This window comes from Heteronotia binoei, chromosome 10 (assembly GCF_032191835.1).
Source record: "Heteronotia binoei isolate CCM8104 ecotype False Entrance Well chromosome 10, APGP_CSIRO_Hbin_v1, whole genome shotgun sequence".
Lineage (NCBI taxonomy): Eukaryota > Metazoa > Chordata > Lepidosauria > Squamata > Gekkonidae > Heteronotia > Heteronotia binoei.
This window is the reverse complement of record NC_083232.1, coordinates 58,022,498-58,044,478: the sequence shown is the minus strand read 5'-3', so window position 1 is coordinate 58,044,478 and position 21,981 is coordinate 58,022,498. Positions and strand designations below refer to the sequence as shown.

General features: G+C 41.4%; 1 protein-coding gene across 8 annotated transcripts in view; it reads right to left on the bottom strand.

Annotated features, from left to right (window-relative positions):
• The window catches only part of CREB5 (cAMP responsive element binding protein 5), a 318,303-nt gene that overhangs the window by 8,260 nt on the left and 288,062 nt on the right, over window positions 1-21,981 (bottom strand). For all 8 annotated transcript variants that reach the window (XM_060248703.1, XM_060248707.1, XM_060248706.1 and 5 more), the window contains 2 exons: window positions 7,634-7,957; window positions 2,452-2,679 (listed from right to left, as the gene is read on the bottom strand). In XM_060248703.1, coding sequence (XP_060104686.1) covers window positions 2,452-2,679; window positions 7,634-7,957 — 552 coding nt within the window. The remainder of the gene's footprint in view (window positions 1-2,451; window positions 2,680-7,633; window positions 7,958-21,981) is intronic.

Here is a 21,981-nt window from a genome sequence, read left to right as displayed (position 1 = left end):
GGGGAAGAGCGCGGAGGAAATCCCAGCTTCACCACCCGGGAGGGAGTGAGGCTGGGAAAGGAAGAAGCTGCCACATACACACACACACACACGCAACTCTGGAATTTGTGTTGGGAGGGGGAATCTAGTGCTGGGATTCTCCACTGTGAATGCTTCTGTTAATACATAAAGGGCTGTGGAGGATACTACAGCTGCAGCCACTCCATAAGCAGAAGCGGCACACGTGATGCGGTTTACGTTGTTACGTTGTTACGCAATTAGACTTGCGCTTAAAAAAAAAAATGATTGACAGGGCATCGAACTCAAGTCGATGCTAGTGCAAAAACGATTTGAGCCGGGGCTTCATGGAAAGCGACTCCACTAAAGAGGCAATGTGCGAAAACGAGGAAAATGATCCGGACATAATTGCGCCGAGGAATAAGGGGAGCAAACGCTAAGTGCGAAAACGACCTTACTTTTCAGTAGACTCTAGTGACAAAGAGCAGCAAGGAATTCTTGCCCTACCTAAGCATGGAACAAAGTGAATACTAGACTCTTTGGCATGCAAATTTGAGGAGAGGGTAAACTTGGTGATAATTGCAAATAATGTTCGTCTTCTGATGTTGGTCAGTACTGATTATCTGCTAGGGAAGGGACCATGGCTCAGTGGCTGAGCATCCAGTTTACATGCAGAAGATGCCAGGTTCAATCCCTGGCTTCTCTAGTTAACAAGTTACTTATCTGTTGTGAAAAACCTCTACCAGAAATCCTGGAGAACCACTGCCAGTCAAAGTAGATGATACTATGGTGGTCTTGATAGACTAAAGGTCTGACTCAGTTTAAGGCAACTTCAGGTGTTATGTAGTTTTAACCTGAGGAAGCATCATGTAGGAGGAAACATCACATTAGTGGACCTCACAAATGATGTAGGACCAGTAGAGCACTAAAGTAACATGTAAAACTTAGGAATCTGTAGTGTCCAGAGGAAAACATGGGGATCTTTCTGTGAAACCTTCCCCCTTGCTTCTTATTGCTCTGGCAACTATATGGCTCTGAGCAACTACTTTCTCCAAGGCCAGTTCCAGGAGGCCTATGGCAGAGAATTCTTAGCCCCCCCTCCTCTGTCCACCACCAGGCAGTCATGCCCTCCTTCCCTTCAACCTTCATGCCTCCCTCCATCTCTCCTGTCCTCCTCTTGTCCCCTCAGAAACCACTCCTACTGCCTGCGCTCACAGGAGCCTGCAGATCTTCCCCAGAGGCACCAGGCAGAGTGTGCAGCAGGGAGCTTGAGTGCTGGAGCACTAGCAAGTGAGTAAACAGGGGGTGCCAGAAGTAGTGGGCCCTACTAGAAATGCTTGACCCCAGCAGCTGCCCATCTCAGGATACCCTTACACTGGCACTCTCATTCAGGCCATGCTGCAATGAGAAGACAAGGGACAAACAGGGCGAGGTCTGAGGAGAACATCAGAAGAGCCCTGCTAGATCAGACTAGTGGTTCATCTGGTCCAGCATTCTGTCTCGCACAGTGGCCAACCAGTTCCTCTGGAGGTCCAGCAACAGGACACAGAGGCTAAAGTATTCATAAGAACATCAGAAGACCCCTGCAGGATCAAACCAGTGGTCTGTCTAATCCAGCATCCTGTCTCGCACAATGGCCAACCAGTTCCTCTGGAGCCCTGTTGGATCAGAGCAGTGGTCCACCCATTCCAGCATCTTGCTTCACACAGTAGCCAACCCATACTATCTGTATTGGGATTAAGACCATACTCCATAGTAGCAGATGTTTCATCCTGAGCAGAATTTGTTTTGGTTTACTTAGGCCATGTTCCTGAATTTCGAATGGAGAAGAACATTAGTTGACACTGTGTCCCTTTTAGCTCTTAACAGTGGGAGTGATTTGTCCCGTCACATCCCATTTCTACTACATAGGGGGTTGGATCTAGTGGAAGATTTCTGTGTGACCACTTGCAACAGCAGAAGTATATAGAAGACCACACTGTCATCTTGAGTTAAGTTATTGTATCTCAACTTGCTTTTCTACTTGCATAAAATATTGTGCACATTAATAATAATCTGGTTCTTCCAATAGATCTAGCAATATTTTTAGTACTATTGCTTGCACAAGGAGAATTGTGCTAAGTGAGCTCAGGTTTCTGCTCATGCATCACAACATCCAACCCACTGGCAGACATCACTGCTTACTATTTATGAAAAAATTCTGCGTAAGAGCTACCAAAAAGATTGGCAATACACACAAAAAAAGGCCAGCGTGTGTACATTGACACACTCTTCTTGTTTAATGTCTGCCAAATGCAACATTTTATTCCTAAATATAAAATATTAAGACTGTTGTATTAATAGTCTCAAGGGCAGCACCCCCCAGTTTTGGTCAAGAACATCTTGGGAGCACAGCAATTACCCACAAAGTCAACAGTGCCTCTGTGTTCTAGGCATGTAGACAGTATCCCGCACCTGAAGTTGCATGTTTGTCTGGGTGAGTTCTTCTGCTTTCTTTTCCAGTGACATCACCCAGACCTTCCTCTTCTGTCTGCAACGTGTGGCAGCTGCTCGGTTTCGTTCCAAAAATTTTCGCCTCCTCTCGTCTGGATCTTCATCCACCACCCTTCTTCGGCGCCCCCCAGTGGGCTGAGGAGGCTGTATTGTTTGAGTGGGCTGCATTTGTTGGGCTGCGGCTGATACCTAATAAGAACAATAACTGAAATCAGTTAAGTTACCAGTGAGGGAGGATGACACTGTTGCTGACAGTTAAATAATAAAAGGAAATGGAAATTAAAAAAAACAAAAAGCCTATATTCTTTGAATGCAGACATTTTGGCAAGATATGAGAATGGCGTAAGTTCAAAGACTTCACCAGATCCCCTTAAATTACTCTTTGACAAACAGCCTGGACGAAGAGGGTGTTTTGGAATAACCTTTTTGAATTGCAGCAGGCAGGAAAAAACATTTTCTGCTCCATCTTATTAAAAATGTTTCATTTCATTTCAGCAGCAGTAAAGAAAGCATTCAATTCAAGTGTGAAAAGTCTAGATCTCTCCAGTGACTTGTATTCTTCATAAACAGAAGGAGTCTTGGGACTTTTCATTTTGTTCATAATTTCAAGATATGTTTTTTCCCTTCACTCTGTACATAGGCCCTGTTATATGGAAAGCCCCCCCTAAGATAGCAAGCCAATCATGTGCATTAAGTTTTAGCAAGGGATAAATCTAAGACTGAGTGAATTAAAGGCTGAAAATGGGAAACTAAGAGATTGTCTTGTTTTTGTAATCTTGGGACAACTGCTGGCAGATTCAAATACCATGAATTTATCTCAGGTTGTGGGTTCAGAACATGTGGAAGGCGCAAGTCAAATCTTTAGATTTGCAGGGAACCTCAGAAGGTATGATGAGGTAAAAGTGCCTTCATCTTGACCTACCCATTTCCACACAAAAGTGATACCATCAGGAAAAATTATTCCAGCCTAGCCTTCTTTTTGACTTGTCAGGTTCAGATGATTTTGGAGATTTGGATGTGGTACGGGGCTTTTTTGTAGCAGGAACTCCTTTGCATATTAGGCCACGTACCCCTGATGTAACCAATCCTCTAAGAGCTTACAGTACGTCCTGTAAGAAGAGCCCTGTAAGCTCTTTGAGGATTGGCTACATCAGGGGGATGTAGCCTAATATGCAAAGGAGTTCCTGCTACAAAAAAATCCCTGGATGTGGGGATACTTCCAGTCCTTCTGATACCTTCTAATGAGGCACAGTGCCATGCAGGGTTTTGCTCTGAGGAGGATCAGAACACGTGAATCATCCAAGAATATTTTTGCTTTGCTATATACCCTGAATTGATATTTTATTGGGGCACCATAAAAGCTTCCAACTGTTCATTGGTTTCCAATTGGTAGCAAGCTTGGTAAAATTAAATGCCAGCTTTCCTAATTGAGTGAGGAAAGAAAAGACCTGTGAAATAAGCATACAGTAACTTCATTACATATCCAAACTCTGGCCACATGCGATCAGCCCCACATTTCAGTCTTCTACCAGAGTTGTGAGAACTGGCTGACAGCATCTATTTGGCATGAGAAGGGTATGTTGAGCAATGCCAGATGCCCTCTATAACAGGCATAGGTCTTCAATTCCACAGTGACACACCTGAAATGTAAAAACCTCAAAGTCTCTTTTAAACTGTCAACGTAACATCAAAGACCATTAGCAACACCTTCTGAATCATCAAGGTTTTTTGTTTACATTTCTAGATACCCAAATTTTCCCCTAACGTGAGCTTTCTTCCTCTTTAGTCAATGTATAACTACTGGTTTTAAAGCTCTGCTCCTCAGAACTGCTATTTTATACTTCTAGAACAATCCTTTATACCACTTAATATTCTTTGCCTTAAAGTAATAGTGATTTTCCCCCAATAAGGAGTGGCTGCCAGGATATTACTTTGAAAGCTACAGATATTTCTATCCCAAGGAACAATGAAAAAGTGCTTGATGTCATCCTTTCTCTGAAGCTAGGCAGGTCCAGGTTGGGTGGGAGAGCTCCATATGAACTCTCTGAATTAATGGCATGATGCAAATGAAATACTCAAAGACAGACAGGGTAACCAATCCAAATAATCCTACTGGGACATCGTAGTCTCAAATCTATTGTGTTCTCTTGAACTCAGCTTCTCCCAGCTATTTTTGGAACAGTTTTTCTATCTGTGGTTACAAGACCCACAATGAAATGGGATGTATTGTCATTAGTAATATTTCATGTTAAAGGGTGGTCCCAGACCTAGCGATCTTATGGGCTTTGTTTTATTTTCAGTGTTTCTCTGCCATTCCACTGTGTGAAGCTTCCTTGTCAATCAGAGCTAATGTGCAACATTAAACTGTATTCCTTTCAGTTTGTCAGCCTTTTCTGCCTATCCACTGGCTCATCCTTCTTTTGGTGCTTGCAGGTTCTTAGATGAGATAAGGAAAAAAATCCTGGTAGACAGAGCTCTGATACCAGTCAGTTGCCATCTCACCTTCCCTACCCAGTCTGTTCCAACACTAGGCTATGACACCCTTGACTCTTGCATCTTACCCTACATTGCATCTGCGGACCACTAGCCCAGGCATTGCATGGGCTTGTAAGGAAAGAAAATAGATGCAATCAGATAGTCACCGCATGATGACATTTGTAGGTATGATTGTGCAGTTAATTGCTAGAGGAACAGTTTTGTTTTTAAAATAGAATGTTGGCAAAATGGAGATTATCCATATGCATTGCACATGGTACTAATGTAAAAAAACTGTTGGCAAGGATAATATCACCAAATCCTCATAATCAACACAAATGCACAATCTGCACATAGTAATGAAAAATATTGACAACCTACTTGTGTGCCAAAGTTCTCCTGACTGGGAATTCATCTTAAATAAACTTCAGTAGTCAAAACAAACTAGTACTTGGAAAATGTGTGTGTAATATCTGACTTCAGCCAGCCAACACAAAGCAAAGCATCTATCACAGAAAAAGGTCATATTAAATGGACAAGTTGTTGCCTTGATCCCTGATCCAATACATTCTTCTGTTCTTTATAACCTAGTGCTCTATTTGTACTCATTCATTTTAGCAACCCATAATTCATTAAGCACTGCATGGCTGTTGAAAAGTTTGAAATTTAATGCAAGGGCATGGCATAAAATAATCAAAATTATGGCAAAAGGGAGAACATAGCTCCTAGCAATTCAGATCATGCTTTGGTTTTGACATGAACCTTGAAATTGAAGTATTTAGTTCAATAGAAAGAGTTGGTTAATAATTAGTAAAGTGTACCATAAGATTAATGTGTCTGCTGAAGCAGTCTGACCCCCAAAGAGGCCAGAACTAAGGGGAATTATAGATGGGTTTGGAAAGTAATAACCTTATGTTTATTACTCACTCAACCCATCTTTTATCCCAGTCAATGCCCTCTTCAAAAAGTGTCACTGCTATTGTGTTCCCATGAGGAATTTAAACTGTTCTGTTGTCTAGGGAACTACCTGACATATAGATCTTAAAATTCCCTTTTATCCTCCAATGGTGCTGCACAATGTTATTGAGCAAATATCTCTTTTACATGACCAATATGGAAACAGAGTAATTCTATGAAAGCCAATGGGACTATATTGATGTAAGGAACACTTGCAGCCTCTGATAACTCTACTTTTATGTACAAGTGAGTGAATCCTAAATCATCTGTTTAGACCAAAGTTGTACTAACTTTCAGGTGATTAGGAATTGTACCTGAATGGACAATCAAGAGAAAGCATCTATTTTTTCCCAAGCTTGTAACCCTAAATGCATCTCTCAATAGCTAGCTAGGTAAGGGCAGTCCAGAAGTAATTTGAAAGTGGCAATTAGGTTCTGTGTATGAATTCCCTTCCAGACTGAGTTCTGGGCATACCTGGGCAGCTTGGTGGCTCCCACTTCCTGTGGTGCTGTGGGATTAACCAGTGGCTACTGGAATTGACTTGGAATTTTCCCCTTCTGATCAATTTGGCTGGGGATAGGGAATTTTTGCCCACCCTGCAACACAAAGCTAGAGGACTATTTCATTTGGTGATGGATTTGTGTCTGTTAATTAGACTGTTTTATTAAACAAGTTAAATGAGAGTGCTTGATTAAACAGGCCACAATTTAGAAGGCCAGTGTAGGTAAATGTGAGAAAAGTGAGATATAAGTATTTTAAATAAATAAATAGTACATTAGTGAGCAGACCAAGGCATCAGTTGGAATGTAAAAGGAGTTTCCATACAGGAAACAAGGACTCCCTGGATGTCTGCCTGCCTACCCAAAGCAAATCAGTTCAAAGATGGTGGTGACTTGTTCTTTAGCATACTACCAAACAGGGATCATTTTGTAGAAAAAAAGGTGGTGGAGCTCATCCAGGGATTGTTATGAACTTGCACCTACTGTTCAATGGACAATGGACAAGGTGGGAAGGAGGAGGTGAAACTGTCAGAAAGGTTCAGGAGCTGTGCTCCTGTGAGCTCCCACTGAATCCAAGGCCTGCTACCCAATATGTTGTAAGAGGAACAAGGAACAGGTCTTACAACAGCCCTGGACTTAGAGACAGTGTGAGGTCAACCTGGGAGTAAGGCAGAAATATTGTGTCTTCAATACCTCAACCCAAATGGTCCATTCCGACATAGAGGCATGGGGCCAAGGTATGTATGTTGACAAGTAACTACTGTAGACCTTTATTGCAAGACAGCTGTTTTGCCTTCTTCTCTCTGGGCCACGTGAAAAGATATGGCTATACTTCACATTTACATGTGTTTGCTGTAGAAAATCCCTCTGGCAATCATTGGCTACACCAATTGTAAAGCCATGATGCAACAGAATCACAGTGCAATCCTAAACAATGGGCGTAGAAGGGTGTAACTCTGCTTTACTGGTTGCCCTTCCATGGACCTTATAATTCTTTAACCAGAAAATGTTATCCAAAGTTCTTTGATGGTCAAAAGCACTCCTATATCCATAGCAATGTAATATTTCTATAAGGTTCAAGTCTCAGTGGCAATGTCTATGGGCCCACAACAGACTTGAGAGTTTTAAAACACAAGTACACATATAAGAAAAACTAAGCACCTGCTTTTCAGCCTGTACAATCCAAAAATAGATTCTGAAAGGTGTTCTACCTGTGCTTGACTGCCTGTGTGCAGTGGTGGATGTGGCGAGGTCTGGTGATGCGCCGGGTGTGCGTGAAGGTGTGAATGTGAGTGGTGATGCGGGTGGTTCTGCTGGTGATGAGTCTGAGGATGAGAATGGTGTGTCGGGTGTTGATGCTGGTGAGGATATGGATGATGAGGTGGAAGCGACTGGTGCTGATGCGGATGTGAGTGCATATGATGGTGGGCTGTCTGGTCCTGTCGGGAGCTCATCATCTCCATCATGTGACCCATAGTGTTCATATTTCCATTTGACATGCCTGCAGGATGGTGAGTCAATGCTGCCTTCAGCCTCTGGAACAAAATGAAAGAGAGCATTTACAATAAATATATTGGATGGGGTCTCTAAGCATTACAGATATTTGAGGCAAAACTTGTCTGTTCTGTTAATTGACCCAAAATGTGAGATATTATTGAACCACAGTTAAGACTTTCTTTCTGGGCACAATTCAAAGTACTGGCTTAAAGCCCTAAATGGTTTGGGGCCAGGATACCTGCAGGAATATCTCCTCCATACCGTCCAGCCTGTCAGCTAAGATCTTCCCTACAAACCCTGTTCTCTCTCCTTCTCACCTTCAGAGGTGAGGTGGGAAGTGACCAGAGACAAGGCATTTTCAGCAACAGCACCTTGCCTTGAGGTTTACCTGGTGCCTATACTACTGTCTTTTAAACATTTTAAAAACATTTTTTTATCCAGGATTTTAATTAAGGCTCAATCTTTTAACATCATTATTGAACCACAGTTCAATAATGTTTTGAGCTTGAGAACTGTGTGAAATTAATTTTAAGCCACTCAGTGTGTTATGTTTTTATGAATTGGCTAGGTTTTTAATGCTGGATTTGATGCAATTTATGATGCTTTATATTTGTATTATATTTTATTTTGTAAGCCATCTTGGGATGGTTCCTTGAAAAGAAAAGTTCCTTTGTAAAATAAATATAGCGTGGTTAACCTTTCAAGTAGAGAGACATGATCTCCCACTTCAGCAGAAGACTTCCTACATCTCTCTGCTGCCTGCTGGCCTGCTAAGAGTCAGTGGGGAGGAGTGTTAAAAAGCAACATTACACCAACAGCACATCCTCTCTTCCAGCAGATACCAGGAAGTGATGTCACATAGCAGGTTGGAATCTCTACTTGGCCATGGAAGCTCACTGAGTGACTTGGGCCAGTCATTATCACTTGACCTAACTTATCTCATATAATTATTGTGAGGATAAAATAGATGAGGGAAGAGTGATGTAAACAGCCTTGAGGCCCACTGGTGGGTAAAGTGGCATATAAATCAATGTCAATCCCTCCTCAAAACCCATATTTCCCATAAAATCTTTGCCATAGCCACAAGTTCTCCCTTCCCTACCTTAGGGAAGGCAATAACATAACTGCACATTGTTTCTCTGTTTCTTCTGGCTCTGCCTCTCTCCTCCGCCCACCTATGATAAATTGTTTGCCACACTATCATTTACTACAGAGAACCATTTTCAAGCTCTTGTTGGAAACTTCTGAGCAAGAAGGAATCTTCCCTGAATTACTTTCCAATTGTAGTTGCTGCTGCTTAGTTAGATATATTAGGGAGTGCAAATTAGGAGGAATTCTTCTGCCACCTGCACCATGTTAATGGGCTTTCACTTGCTCTTTTTGTTTCATAGGTATAAAGATTGGATGTGGTCAGAGGAGTGAGCCAAAAGACATGAGTCAAGGAACTTCTGGCCTTGGGCAGATGGCTCATTGGATTTAAGACCAGGTTGAATAGTCCGTTGTACTTTTAACTGCATTTTTTGTATTAAAGTTTGGTTGCCTTTTAATCGTTGTAAACTATTTTCTTAATTTGAAAAGTGTTCATTTTATATAACCTGGGGAGAAAAATGGCTAATAAATATTCTAACTAAGAATGTGTAATGCAGGAATGTAGCACAAACAAGTTTCAAACTATGATTTTGGCAGTGCATAGTGGTAATATCTACACAAGCCCATATCTTCCTTCTGCAAATGTCATCTGCCTGAACACATTATTCCTATCTGATGATCTTTTTTCACACTATACTGTGGTGACCTGATTGGAATGGAGTTACTTCTGGCTGACCCAAAAATGAACTAGGTCAGCCAATGTCCATTTAAGTCAGAGGAACTGACTTGCCATTTTGCTTGCACCACATTTTAAAATATCTCTCTTCCTGGTGAGCAACAGGAATCCAGTTTGTATTATGACATGCACCAGATCAACTGTGGTTCAGAAACCCTCTGAGCCAACAACTGCTTGTTCAAAACAGAAGAATTGGAACAGTCTGAATAAATTGGGTTGCCACAAATGAACATTCTGAAAGGGAGTAAAAGCACCATGACTATTAAAAAAATGAAACAAGGAAGTTATCAAGAAGTTGTGATTTAATCTTACCCATCCATTCCTCTCACTCTGTTTTCCATGCAGTTACAAAAGCAGAAGACCGCTTCAAAGTTAATTCTTACACATAAACTTATACTCTGACTTAAGTACTAGTTGCTCCAAACATGCAACATAACAAACATTATTCAAAAATATGTGGACAGAGGACAATATGCCAAATCTAAGTCATTTTCAAGGAAGGCATTTTTTTCTCCTTCAAAACAGAATCTGCTGAATGAAATGGGTTGGACAGCTACATTATTTTGGTAGAAGGCCAATAACATGTTATGAGGCTGTTTATTCACGCCAAATATAAAACTCCCACAGAAATTTTATAAATGGTGACTATTAGTCTGTAAATGTGCCCACGCAGTGTTTGTCCAAATGATCCTGCTTTGATGATGAACTACAGCATCTGCCATCATAAATGGCACAATTTTCATGCCTTCTTATTCCTCTCCCCTCTCCACAAAGTGTCTGTCAGGGATAAGACAGACCTTAATGTGTGTGGGGGATATACCCCCTCCCCCCAAAACCGAAAAAGTCACAGCTTTGGACTCTGAGAAGAATACATTATTCTGTTTTCTTTCCACAGAGCTTTCAACCATATATATTTATTTGAGATTGGAAATCAAGAGACGCAATGAGAAGGTTGACATGCAGCTGGTTTCTGTCAGTAGGGGTCATTTCTATCCGGTCTGTGTACTTTACAAGCTCCTTCTTCGCTTCTCCCAGCGGGAGGGTGGGCCAGCTGCCCTGGATCTAAATCCTGGTAAGAAACCAGCCATCTACCTCATATTGTCCCACAGAGGCTACAGAAAATGCCCATCCCTACTCTAACTCAATGCTTAGATCAGCTTCACATTGATACGACTGTACTTCAGCCCACAAAAACATTGATAAAACACATGCACAACAACACTTATTTTCCATTAAAGTGCTGCTGCTCACACTGTGAATTAGAAATGTCTGAAGAAATATTGTTCTCTCACATAAAATTTTTTTGTTTCAGGTACTTTTAAAGCTATTAAAATTACTAAACATGCCACACATGATGCTTCCTATACTTTTTCAAGCAGGTTTTTTAAAAAATCACACCTGCCTTTGCATGACAGTCCATATCTGCAATAAGGGACTAAAAATTCTGATCCACTTTCCAAATTATTGTCAGGATTACTAAAATAATGTACAAAAATACCTTCACACTCAAAAGCACTATATAGATGCTTTTAATTTTTAAAAGTATTTAATGTATGTGTGTGTGTGCTTGCAAGCCTGGAAGTCATGATAACTTCTAGTGACCCCTAGTGGGGCTTGGATGTTTCAGAGAGGTGGCTTGGATATTGCCTGCCTCTGCATCCCAGCTCTAGTATTCCTTGGAGGTCTCCCTTCCAAGTACTTGCCAGGGTTGGCCCTACTTAACTTCTGAGATTTTATGAGATTGGGCTTGCCTGGGCTATCCAGGTCAGGGCAGTATTATTATTTGTTGAAGAGCAATGGCATATTCAGTGACCAACATAGATAGTGAACCAATAAATGTACTAAATGAACCAGGATTTTCATCACCAATAAGATGAATGTGATGATGAGATTCAGAAGAAATCTTTAAAGGCCATCCACATGAAACTACTTTTCTGTAAATGAACATTTCGCTCAAGATTCATAAAAAAGACGTTAACATTATTCATCTCTCTCCAACAGCAGAACTGAAGATACTTAATGAGGACACTTCAGAAACAGACAGAATTCTTTATGAATAAAGAACTGCATTCCTTATGAACCCTAACAATTTCAAGGAAGCACAAATGTTCCAGAAATCCACATCAAGGTCTATGCTTTAGTTTAGACAATGCCAATTTGCCAGTTTTGATAATTAGCCCCAGGCATGACTCCTTTTTGTTCCTTAATATGGAGAAGTGGTTTTAAAATACCTTTGTGCTCACAGGGAGCTGGAAAGACAGTGACTTGTTCAAGGCAAGCAGGAATTTGTTGTGAATTTGGAGGCTTTGTTGTGAATTTGGAAGATGGGTAGTAGTTGTAATATGATATACATGGAGTTGTGACCAAAGATGGAGGGTTGTATCTGTAGAATCCCTCCTAGTCCAGTTCAGGCGTTCACACTGAGTGATGTTGAGCATCATACTGGGTGACAGGCAGTGCTGTGAGCCAAGCACTGAAAAAATGTTGAGGACTAGGGTGGATGGGGGTGGGAATTTAACTTATGTGCCATGTAGTAGTCAAAAGCATGCTATTTACTGACGTGACACCATTACTATCTACACAGTACCAATTTCCTGTCTTGTTCGAAGCCCTGTGGTTGGCAGGTATGCTCCCCCTTCAGGCTGTATCTCTGGACTTTTATCCTTTTGGCAATAGTCTGGAGGGTGGGGAGAAGGCACTTTGCAACCTGGACAAAAAGCTTCAAAAAGGATGGCATACAGTCAATGTAATCTATGTGTTGCCATAGTTAATGGCAAAAGTCTTCAGGTCCTAAGGGTTCCAGTTCTTCTCCTCTCTTCCTGTGATAACACAGCCAGAGGAGGTAGCTTATTACTGGAAAGACTCAAACAGCAGTCCAGAGAATATGAAAGCATGATCAATGAAACAGGCTGTGAAGAACTGTAAGTGAGAGGTGCAGGTGAATATACAGCTATGCCAATGTATTGTTGGATATAATCTTTGCTCAAGACAGGCACCATTATGCTATTCTAGTCTAAGCTTCAGAGGTGGAAGCAATCTTGTATAGTCCATAGTGCACACTGTACCTTAAAAACCTGTTGCCAGAAAAAAGGGCAACTCCTAGAAGAGTTCTATTAACTATTGGAGGATTATGCTTACAGTTTAGAGATCACTACCATACAAAGGGAAAAAGCAGCACATAATTTTTTTGGTCTGGGTTATGTGTGAAACCCTATCAGAGCAGCCCCAAAGCTGTTTGGCATTAAGTGGAGATAGAACTGGAGAAAGCAGACACTGCAGCACTAAGCTAGTAAACCACATCACACACCCCATTTATTTAACAAGTATCTCTGTACTTAAGCCGTGGCAGCCCCTTAAATTTGAATGGGCCTTGCTGATGGAACAGATGATCTCTTTCCCACAGAATGTTCACAGCATACCACAGTCTGAAGCTTCATAACCTATTACCAGCCTGGCCAAATCAGTTCCTCTTATACAGCTAGTTCTCCTTGGTGCCCTTGCCAAAATATTGAAGACGAGTTGTGAGAGAAGCAGGGGGAGGGAGGGTGACAGCCAAACCCAAAAAGGAAAGAGGAGGAGGGAACATTGGGTGGAGGATGCTTGAGGTGGCTAATTCTTTTCTAGTTGTTTTACCCTCCTGTGGTTAAAGCAGTGAGAGATAATTTATCACATGTTTGATAGTGCTCCAGCTGGCAGCAGTGAGAGATACCTTTTTATTAATTTAATTAGTCCACTTAGTCATCGATAGAGGCTGAAAAGTGCAATCACAGGGCAAGCAGGGCCAGTTTCAGCCTGCCTAGAGCTCTGTCTTTAGGAGCAGAGCAAAACATAGTATTTCCATACTTGCCTAGAACAGTGGGAGAAAACATTGCATGTTGCCCAATACATAGTTCTAGAAATGTGCTTTGTTCTGCTAAGTTAACTTTAATTAAGTAAACATGGTTCCACTTCTTAAGATTCCTGTTCCTTTCCCTCTCCCCCAAAAGAAACAGGGAAGGGTGACTTACAACCAGTCACTTTCTCTTCACCTAAGTCACCTCACTGAGCTGTTGCGAAGACAAAATATGGGAAGAAAATAACATCTACTGGCCCTGGCCTCCTTCAGGAAAAAGTTCCAGACTGACAAATACTACAGGTTTGGGGGGGGGGGGTTGGGGGGGGTGGGTGAAGCAGGAAGAAAGTGGGGCTTGGGGATGGTAGGGACTTCAACTGGGAATAATGTCACAGAGTGCACCTTTCAATGCAACCATTTTCTCCAGGTGAACTGATCTCTGTTGCCTGGAGATCAGGTGTAATTCCAGATCTCCAGCCACCACCTTGAGGTTGGCAACCCTATGAAAATATAAATTTCTTTCTTTCTTTCTTTCTTTCTTTCTTTCTTTCTTTCTTTCTTTCTTTCTTTCTTTCTTTCTTTCTTTCTTTCTTTGCAAAAAAAAATGCTAAATGGAACATTCAGGAAATAAGAATATAAGAAGGTCTATTGGGTCAGTCCAGCGGACTATTTAGTGCAATATACTATTTCACACAGCAGCCAACCACTTGCCATTGAGGGCTGAACAAACAACACATACAGGCTGAGACCCTGCCCTGCTTCTGCCTTGCAGCACTGATATTCAGAGATTTGCTGTCACTGTAGATGGAGGCTCCTTTTAGTAGCCATGGCTAGTAGTTATAGATAGACCTCTACACTTCAAATGCATCCAACCCCGTTTTAAAGACATTTATGCTAGTGGCCATCACTGCCTCTGCTGGGAGTGAATTCCATAGTCAAATTATTCTTTAGTAAAGAAGTGTTTTGTCTGTCCTGCCCCTACATCCCAACAATTTCATTGTATGTTCCTGAGTTCCAGTATTATGGGAAAAGAAGAAAAAGCTCCCTCTATCTACTTTCTCTACCCCATGAATAACCCTCTATGGCTCTGCTTAGCCATCTTTTCTTCTAGAGAGAAAAGTCCCAGACTCTGGGACTTTTATAGATGTTTTATAGTTTCTTTAGGCTTTAGCAGCTGATTCTGAAAACCAACATTTTTACTGAGATCACTAACATGTCTTAGTCAGACTTTTAAGTGGGATTAAGCAAGAATACCAAGAGTTTCATATGACTGAATGCATAATCTCACAACAGCTATACATATCGTTTTATAGCTCTGCTGTTCCCCAAACATATAATGTATTTCATGTGAGAATCTGTTTTTAAGCAGATCTCACAGCAAACTTGTACACGGATAAATGATAAAAAGCCTTCCTATGGAGGATAAGTTTCAAGAACAATAGCCATTTCCATTTCAGTTAAGCTTCTGGAGTTTTTACACAGATATCTGTATGTTCACACTGTGATCTGGTGTAGAATGATGAGATCTGGAGTTGTTTGTCCCCCTCTCCCCATTATTTTGGAAAGTGAGAGTGACACATTTGACATTTTTAAAATTCTGATTTTTTTTCACTGCAACCCTATTGAATAGTTTTGTCCAAATGAAGTTCATAATTACTCATATAAATCAGCCCAATGTGGCATTTCTTGTGATCTCTTTCAATAGTCTCCCTTGAGTACAGGAATCCCATCTGCTCCACTCCATTTAGGTTAATTGAAGGGCATTGAGTTTTTAAAATGGACTCATTAATTACTCCAGTACACAGGTTCTCAAACTTTGTCACAGCAAGCCTCTTTAAGGCAAGAAGTTAAAAAAAAAAGAACAGCTGGATATTTCTAGGTGTGACTTGGAACAACTTCCCAGTCCAATCAAAACAGCCTCCCTGTGGCAGCTTCTACATGTAGCAAGTTGTTTGTGTGAACAAATTCAAAAGCTCCCATTGTACAGCTGGTTTTTACACCACTGTAAGCTTTTGCAAAGAATGTTCACTGGTAGAGACATGCCAATTAGCAGGAATTGCAACTGATCTCCAGACGACAGAGATCAGTTTCCCTAAGAGAAAATGGCTGCTCTGGAGGGTAGACTGTATGGCATTATACCTCACTGAGGTCCCCCTGCCTTCCTCAGGTTCCACTCCCAAATATCCCAGAATTTTCTGATTTGAAGTTGGCAACTGTAGTGGGGATGTATGTGAAGTGATGTAGAGTACACTGATACCATTAAGTAACTAGCAACCACTGGGGAAGCCTCATTGGTAACCAGAGAGCACTGCATGGCAAAAGCTTTATACCAAAGCTCCATCATCCATGTCTCACAGCTGGGCTAACAGCACTCTCTATGGGCATAGGCCAGTCTCACATATACTCAGATGTTTCCCAAATGGCAGACAACTGGAGAAAACAGTGCTGACCAACAGAGAAAGGCACCACTTATTTGTTAATTATTCAAACTGATTTTTGTTGCCTATTTCATTACTCCAAATAGAAAACCCCCCAAATAAGCAATAAAAGCCCTTAAATATGACACATTAAAATAAAATCACCATTAAATTACACCTCATCCTGTGTATTTATCCCCAACCACTAAATGGTTGCCCAGAGAGAAAAATCTTGACTTTCCCCTGGATTTTCTCATGAGATCTGAGAGAGAAGACAATTTTGGAGCTGGGCAGTAACAGCCACAGAGAACACTTCAGAACCTCTATGTGCTCTTGCTACTCTAACGGTGTGGACTGGTCACATGTCACATTAAAAGCAGGCATGCAGTGCTCCAATTTGAATTATTGAATATTGATTCGACGCAGGGTTGATCAGATGAGCATCAAAAAATGTGACTTGTCCTGATATCGTCCTGTTGTTGAACGATCAGACATATTGAATGCTATCACACTCTTTTCTTGGAGCATGCACACAAACGATCAAGATTCAAAGTCGTCTCACTCTTATTCAGTTGCTGAGCAATCATACGGTGATTCCTGCCATGGTGTTTTCATTAAACATGCACCCAAATGTAGGGAGGAGGGGAATCAAACGTTGCTTCAAAGGGGGACAGGTTGTTCCAGGAGTTAACATTGCCGATTCAAACTAGGGGACTGCCAGGAACTACTTTTCTGAAAATGGGCAGTGACAATGATATCTGGAAATCCTCCACATTGAAAAAAGATATATATTTTTTCTGTTCTTCTACTCATGTGGATTCTGTGTTGATTGGAGAAGCAGAAGCCTCAGCTCAGATTCCCAATGATCTGGTTGTGTGCATGTCTCCTGGGGCTTTTTTAAGAAAAAAGGTGGGAGGGGTGGAAGGCGGATGCCAAACATCCCAAGGGGCAGTATCCCGCATGAGCTGTCCAAACAAGAATAACCTGAATGCATGCAGCTTCTGCAGAAAAGGACCGGACTTTCTCCTGTGTCTAATAACACCGACGTCAAACCAGAGCAAGTTGGGATGAAAAAGAAGATATTGGATTTATATCCCATCCTCCACTCCGAAGAGTCTCAGAGCGGCTCACAATCTCCTTTACCTTCCTCCCCCACAACAGACACCCTGTGAGGTGGGTGGGGCTGGAGAGGGCTCTCACAGCAGCTGCCCTTTCAAGGACAACCTCTGCCAGAGCTACAGCTGACCCAAGGCTATTCCAGCAGGTGCAAGTGGAGAAGTGGGGAATCAAACCCGGTTCTCCCAGATAAGAGTCCGCACACTTAACCACTACACCAAACTGGCTCTCCGATGCTGACAAGTTGCATTTGAGGGACAGATGTGAGGGATAGATGTGGTTGTCTGGATGTGCTAATAAAATCCGAATGGGAACGGTGGATAAGATGGAGCTAAAGGTGCATGTGAACGTACCCTAACTGATCACAACAGGAGTTTAATCACAGTTAAACTCAAAGATGAATTCACAGAGAGACTTAATTTGTTTCATGCATTCAGGTCATTGGTCTAATATGCATAGCAGAGTACGGGTGTGAGTCTTTCTTTCCAACACCCCCCTCCACAATCTAGGGTTGCCAGCCAGTGGTTGATACCCAATGGGGCTGGGGTGGTGGAAAAATGAGAAGGGTGAAGGAACTCTTCTGCTAACCTGAGACCTGGAAACCATAACCCAATGCCATATGGAATACAGGTACTCTGTACAGAGGCCTATATTAAGGGTGTGTATTCCAAAATCCCCAACCCAAAAATATACTAGAAAATAGCTGTTTGGGGCCATTACCATAGTTTGCTAGATACAGGTGGGCAGCCATGTTGGGTCTGCAGCAACAGAACAAAGTAGGAGTCCAGTAGCACCGTTAAGACCAATAAAGTTTTATTCAGAATGTAAGTTTTCGTATGCATGCATACTTCTTCAGACAAGAAATGAGGTACTGTACCTCATTCCTTGTCTAAAGAAGTATGCATGCATACAAAAGCTTACATTCTGAATAAAACTTTGTGATTTTCTAGAGCAGCAACACAAATCCAGTTCTTTTCTCCCCTTTTCTTTCCCCCCACAATTTTAAACTTTATTTGGTATTAAACAATAACAATAGACATCTTAGTACATGTATCTTTCATTCTTTCCAATCAATAATATTATATACAGGCCCTGTCTTTATCTGTCATAGACTGAAGTCATTATAAAATCTTTCAAAAATAGATCAATTTTTTGCATATAGCATTTCTAGGAAGAATATTTTCAAATGAGAGGTAAGTAACTATTGGATACCATTGGTCAATCACATTTTTTTTCCGTAAGTTCTAGGTGAAACATATAGATTTCCATATGCTAGTTTGGTAAAAATAAAATAATCCCATAGTGTTTCCTTCCAGGTTTTGAGAGAGGGTAAGTTTTTATCTTGCCATTTATTACCTACCATAGATTTAGGAAAAGATAATAAAATTGACCCCATATTTCTTTTGTTTTTCATCACTCTAGCATCATTCCAACTGTCTAACAGAATTACTCCTGGGTTGAAAGGGGTCTGGATTTGTAAAATTTGATTGATCACAAATCCAGTTCTTGTGGCTGGTGGTGGGAGGAATGCAATGGTTGGGGGGGGAACGAGTGAAAACCTGATCACTTTTGGTAAAAACTCAGAAATGATGGCAGTCCACCATTGCTGACACCCCCATGTTCCCAATTCTCCCTCAGACTCCCTCCCACCAGTTGCCATCCAGTCTGGCAACCCTAATTGGACCATAAACAAGCAAATGCATAAATCAGTGTGTATCACTTGTGCATATCCACTCTCACTCTTTATGGGTGCATGCTGTCAGTACCTGATCTGAGGCACATGAATGAAGTCCAGTTGCTGAGACACAGAACTGCAAATTCACCATGCTTTCTTTAGGAAGCCCTGTCTCATTCTAATAACAACCCTGCCTTTATATTCTTCTCTGCAAGGTTTTTATTTATTTAGATTATTTACACTCCTCTTTTTGTATATGAAACATATACAAAGTTGTTTACAGAAACTAAAACATGAAAAAATTCAAAATTAGTTAAAACCATTGATTGCCAGTACCAAAAAAAACAATAACAAAACCCTAAATGAAACCCAGGGATAAAAGAAATCCAGCTCAAACTAGTTAACATGCCTAAATACAGGAGATAGTTTAGCATGTTGCAATAGTCTACCATCACTAGTACTCAACAGTCATAAGAACATTCTTTTATAAACCACAAAAGAAGACAGATTCAAGAACTTCAAATTAAAAACAAAAACAAAAGCAAAGCAAAGCAAACCTTATATTAGAAAAAAAAGCAAATAGCAGGACTGTGGATTGCACCTTTTCTCTTGTTAAAAAAAATGAAAATGCTAGTATATGTAAGGAAATTATTTAACTTTGATCTTGGGGTATCAGGGAATTAACAATTGCAGTTATGCTCAGTTATTTTATAAACAACATAATGGAGACACAGAAGCTAGTATTATCCTTTAGTAGATCTCAGCTCTCTTAGCAAATCATTCACCAGAAGATTTGCAAAACAGCTTTAAGCAGAAGTATGTCCAATATTATTTGCTGGGGCTTACACCAAGGAAAGAATTCTTAGGACTGATGCCAGAGCCACCCCTTCAAAGCACTCTGTGTAGAATTGCACTGTTTGTTATATTGATTCTTGTCACACTGGTTCTTTCTACAGAAAGCGTGACCTTAAAGGTGTGTGGGGGGGAGGGAAGCTAGCTATTCAGACTAGATTGGCCATGCTGGCTGGGGCTGATGGGAGTTGTAGGCAAAAAACATCTGGAGAGCTACCGTTGGCCACCCTTGCAATACAGTGGTTTCATCGTGGGGAGAGGAAAGAAGAAAGGAAAGGAAAGGTCCCCCGTGCAAGCACCAGTTGTTTCCGACTCTGGGGTGATGTTGCTTTCACAACGTTTTCATGGTTTGCCATTGCCTTCCTATCTATTAAAAAAATACCACAAAAAGAAACCAACGAGCTCAGTATTCCATTGAATACCCTGACATATTAAACAAAAAAGGGTCTCATAAATAGCACTGCCTCGAATTGTTTTCTAAAGATCATAAGGGAAATGATTTTCTCAGCTCTTCTGCAAAGCTGTTGTGGAGAAAAGGGCTTGTACAGAAGAAGTCTGTAAGGCAGTACTTAGTGATGGCACTAGGGTTGTCAGGTCCTGTCTCCATGCCAGTGGGGGACTTTGGGGACCATTCTTGCAGGAGGCAGGGATGTCCCCTAATGTGATGACATCACACAGAAGTATCATCATCAATTAGGAATGCAGCCCAGCTGCAAGTGGACCATTCACTGCTTGCAGTTCAGGCACCGGTGGCCTTCACTTATAGAGAGCATTAAAAGATCCCTTTAAATGCTTTTTACAAGTGGGGCCCATACACCTGAATTCCAAGAGGTGAATTTGCCACTTGCAGTGGCAAATCAGGTGCCCATCACTTTAAATGCTTTTCACAAGCAGGGAGGAGAAGGGCGCACACACTTGAATTCCAAGTGGTGAATTTGCTGCTTGCAGTTCAGGTGCCAATCCCTTTAAACACTTTTAAGAAGTGGGGCCTGCTTGCAGTTCAGACATGTGGTTGGTGGCAGCCCCCTCCCTTCTCCCCTGCAAGAGTTAAAGGGCTCTACAGCTGAATGGTGAGCCATATGCTCCAGCCAATCAGCTGGAGGGGCCTTTAAATCTTGTAAGGAGGAAGGGATGGGATGGCCACTGGTGGTCACTCTTGAAGGCAGGACTTCCCTCCTGCTGGTCAGCTGGCTGGAGGCAGAGAGGAGCCTGTGAAATTAGGGTATCCCCCCCACCAGGGGACTGGCATCCCTAAATGTAGCAGAGTTAGACTATAGCAATTACTTGCCATAGAGAAAATGGCAGCTTCAGAGGTGGACTATGGCATCACATCTCTGCTGAGCAAATTCTCCTCTCCAAATTCTGATTTTCCTAGGCTCCAGCCCCAAATCTTCAGGAATTTCCCAACTGAAAATTGTTTAGGGCATCCCTGAGGCCCTAACAATGTTGTTTAATATGCCCCACAGTATTACAAAAAAAGAGTAATTTTTAGTAATTATTTTGTAGTTAGAGGTACCTTAAAATATGAAGCCCTAAACTGTAGTTTACTTAGATTATACATAAATCTGGTTTGGACTACATAGGGACAGATAATCAGATTTTAAAATATTCTGTCCTTTCCCATACACCATTCTAAACAGGTTATCACAATTTAAGGTTGCCAAGCCTGGCCTGGTAACCAGACGGAGACTGGAAGTAGTCATGGTGGACATCTGTGACAGTGTGATATCACTTCTGGGTTTTCCAGAAGTAAATGCTTTTGTGTGATATCACTTCTGGGTTGTCACAGATATCACACCTCTCTAGGAATCTATAATCAAACCATAGACTTTCCAGCAATTCCTAGTGAGGAAGTGACAGTAGTCTCTGGAAATCACTGAAAACTCTATGGGAAACCTTTACGCAGTGATTCCAACAGAGCCATGATGCCACTTCCAGATTATTCTTTGAAGTGATGTCATGCTATCACCAGCAGCAATTTTTTAAATATTACTTTTTTTCCTGCCAGCAGGCAAGGTCCACTGGGGACAGAACTTTTGCTTCCAGTGGGCATTTGGCAGCCCTATTAATGTCATTGTCCTTTTTCATCTTGATCTAAAACAAAAGCAGATGTGCTGGCAGCAATTTAATTTTTACATTTAACTGTAAAGTTGCGAAAGTCTTGTAATCCCATTCCTCTTTTGCCACTAATTTAAGATTCATTCAGCATCTATAAATATTAAGGGCCAAACTATTTCAATATGTTTTCTTCTGTAACATCATAAATATAAAAGATGGCCTGTTAGAAAAATAACAGCTCTGCAGGTAACAAATGCCAAACTTCTCCTCCCACAACCTCAAACTAC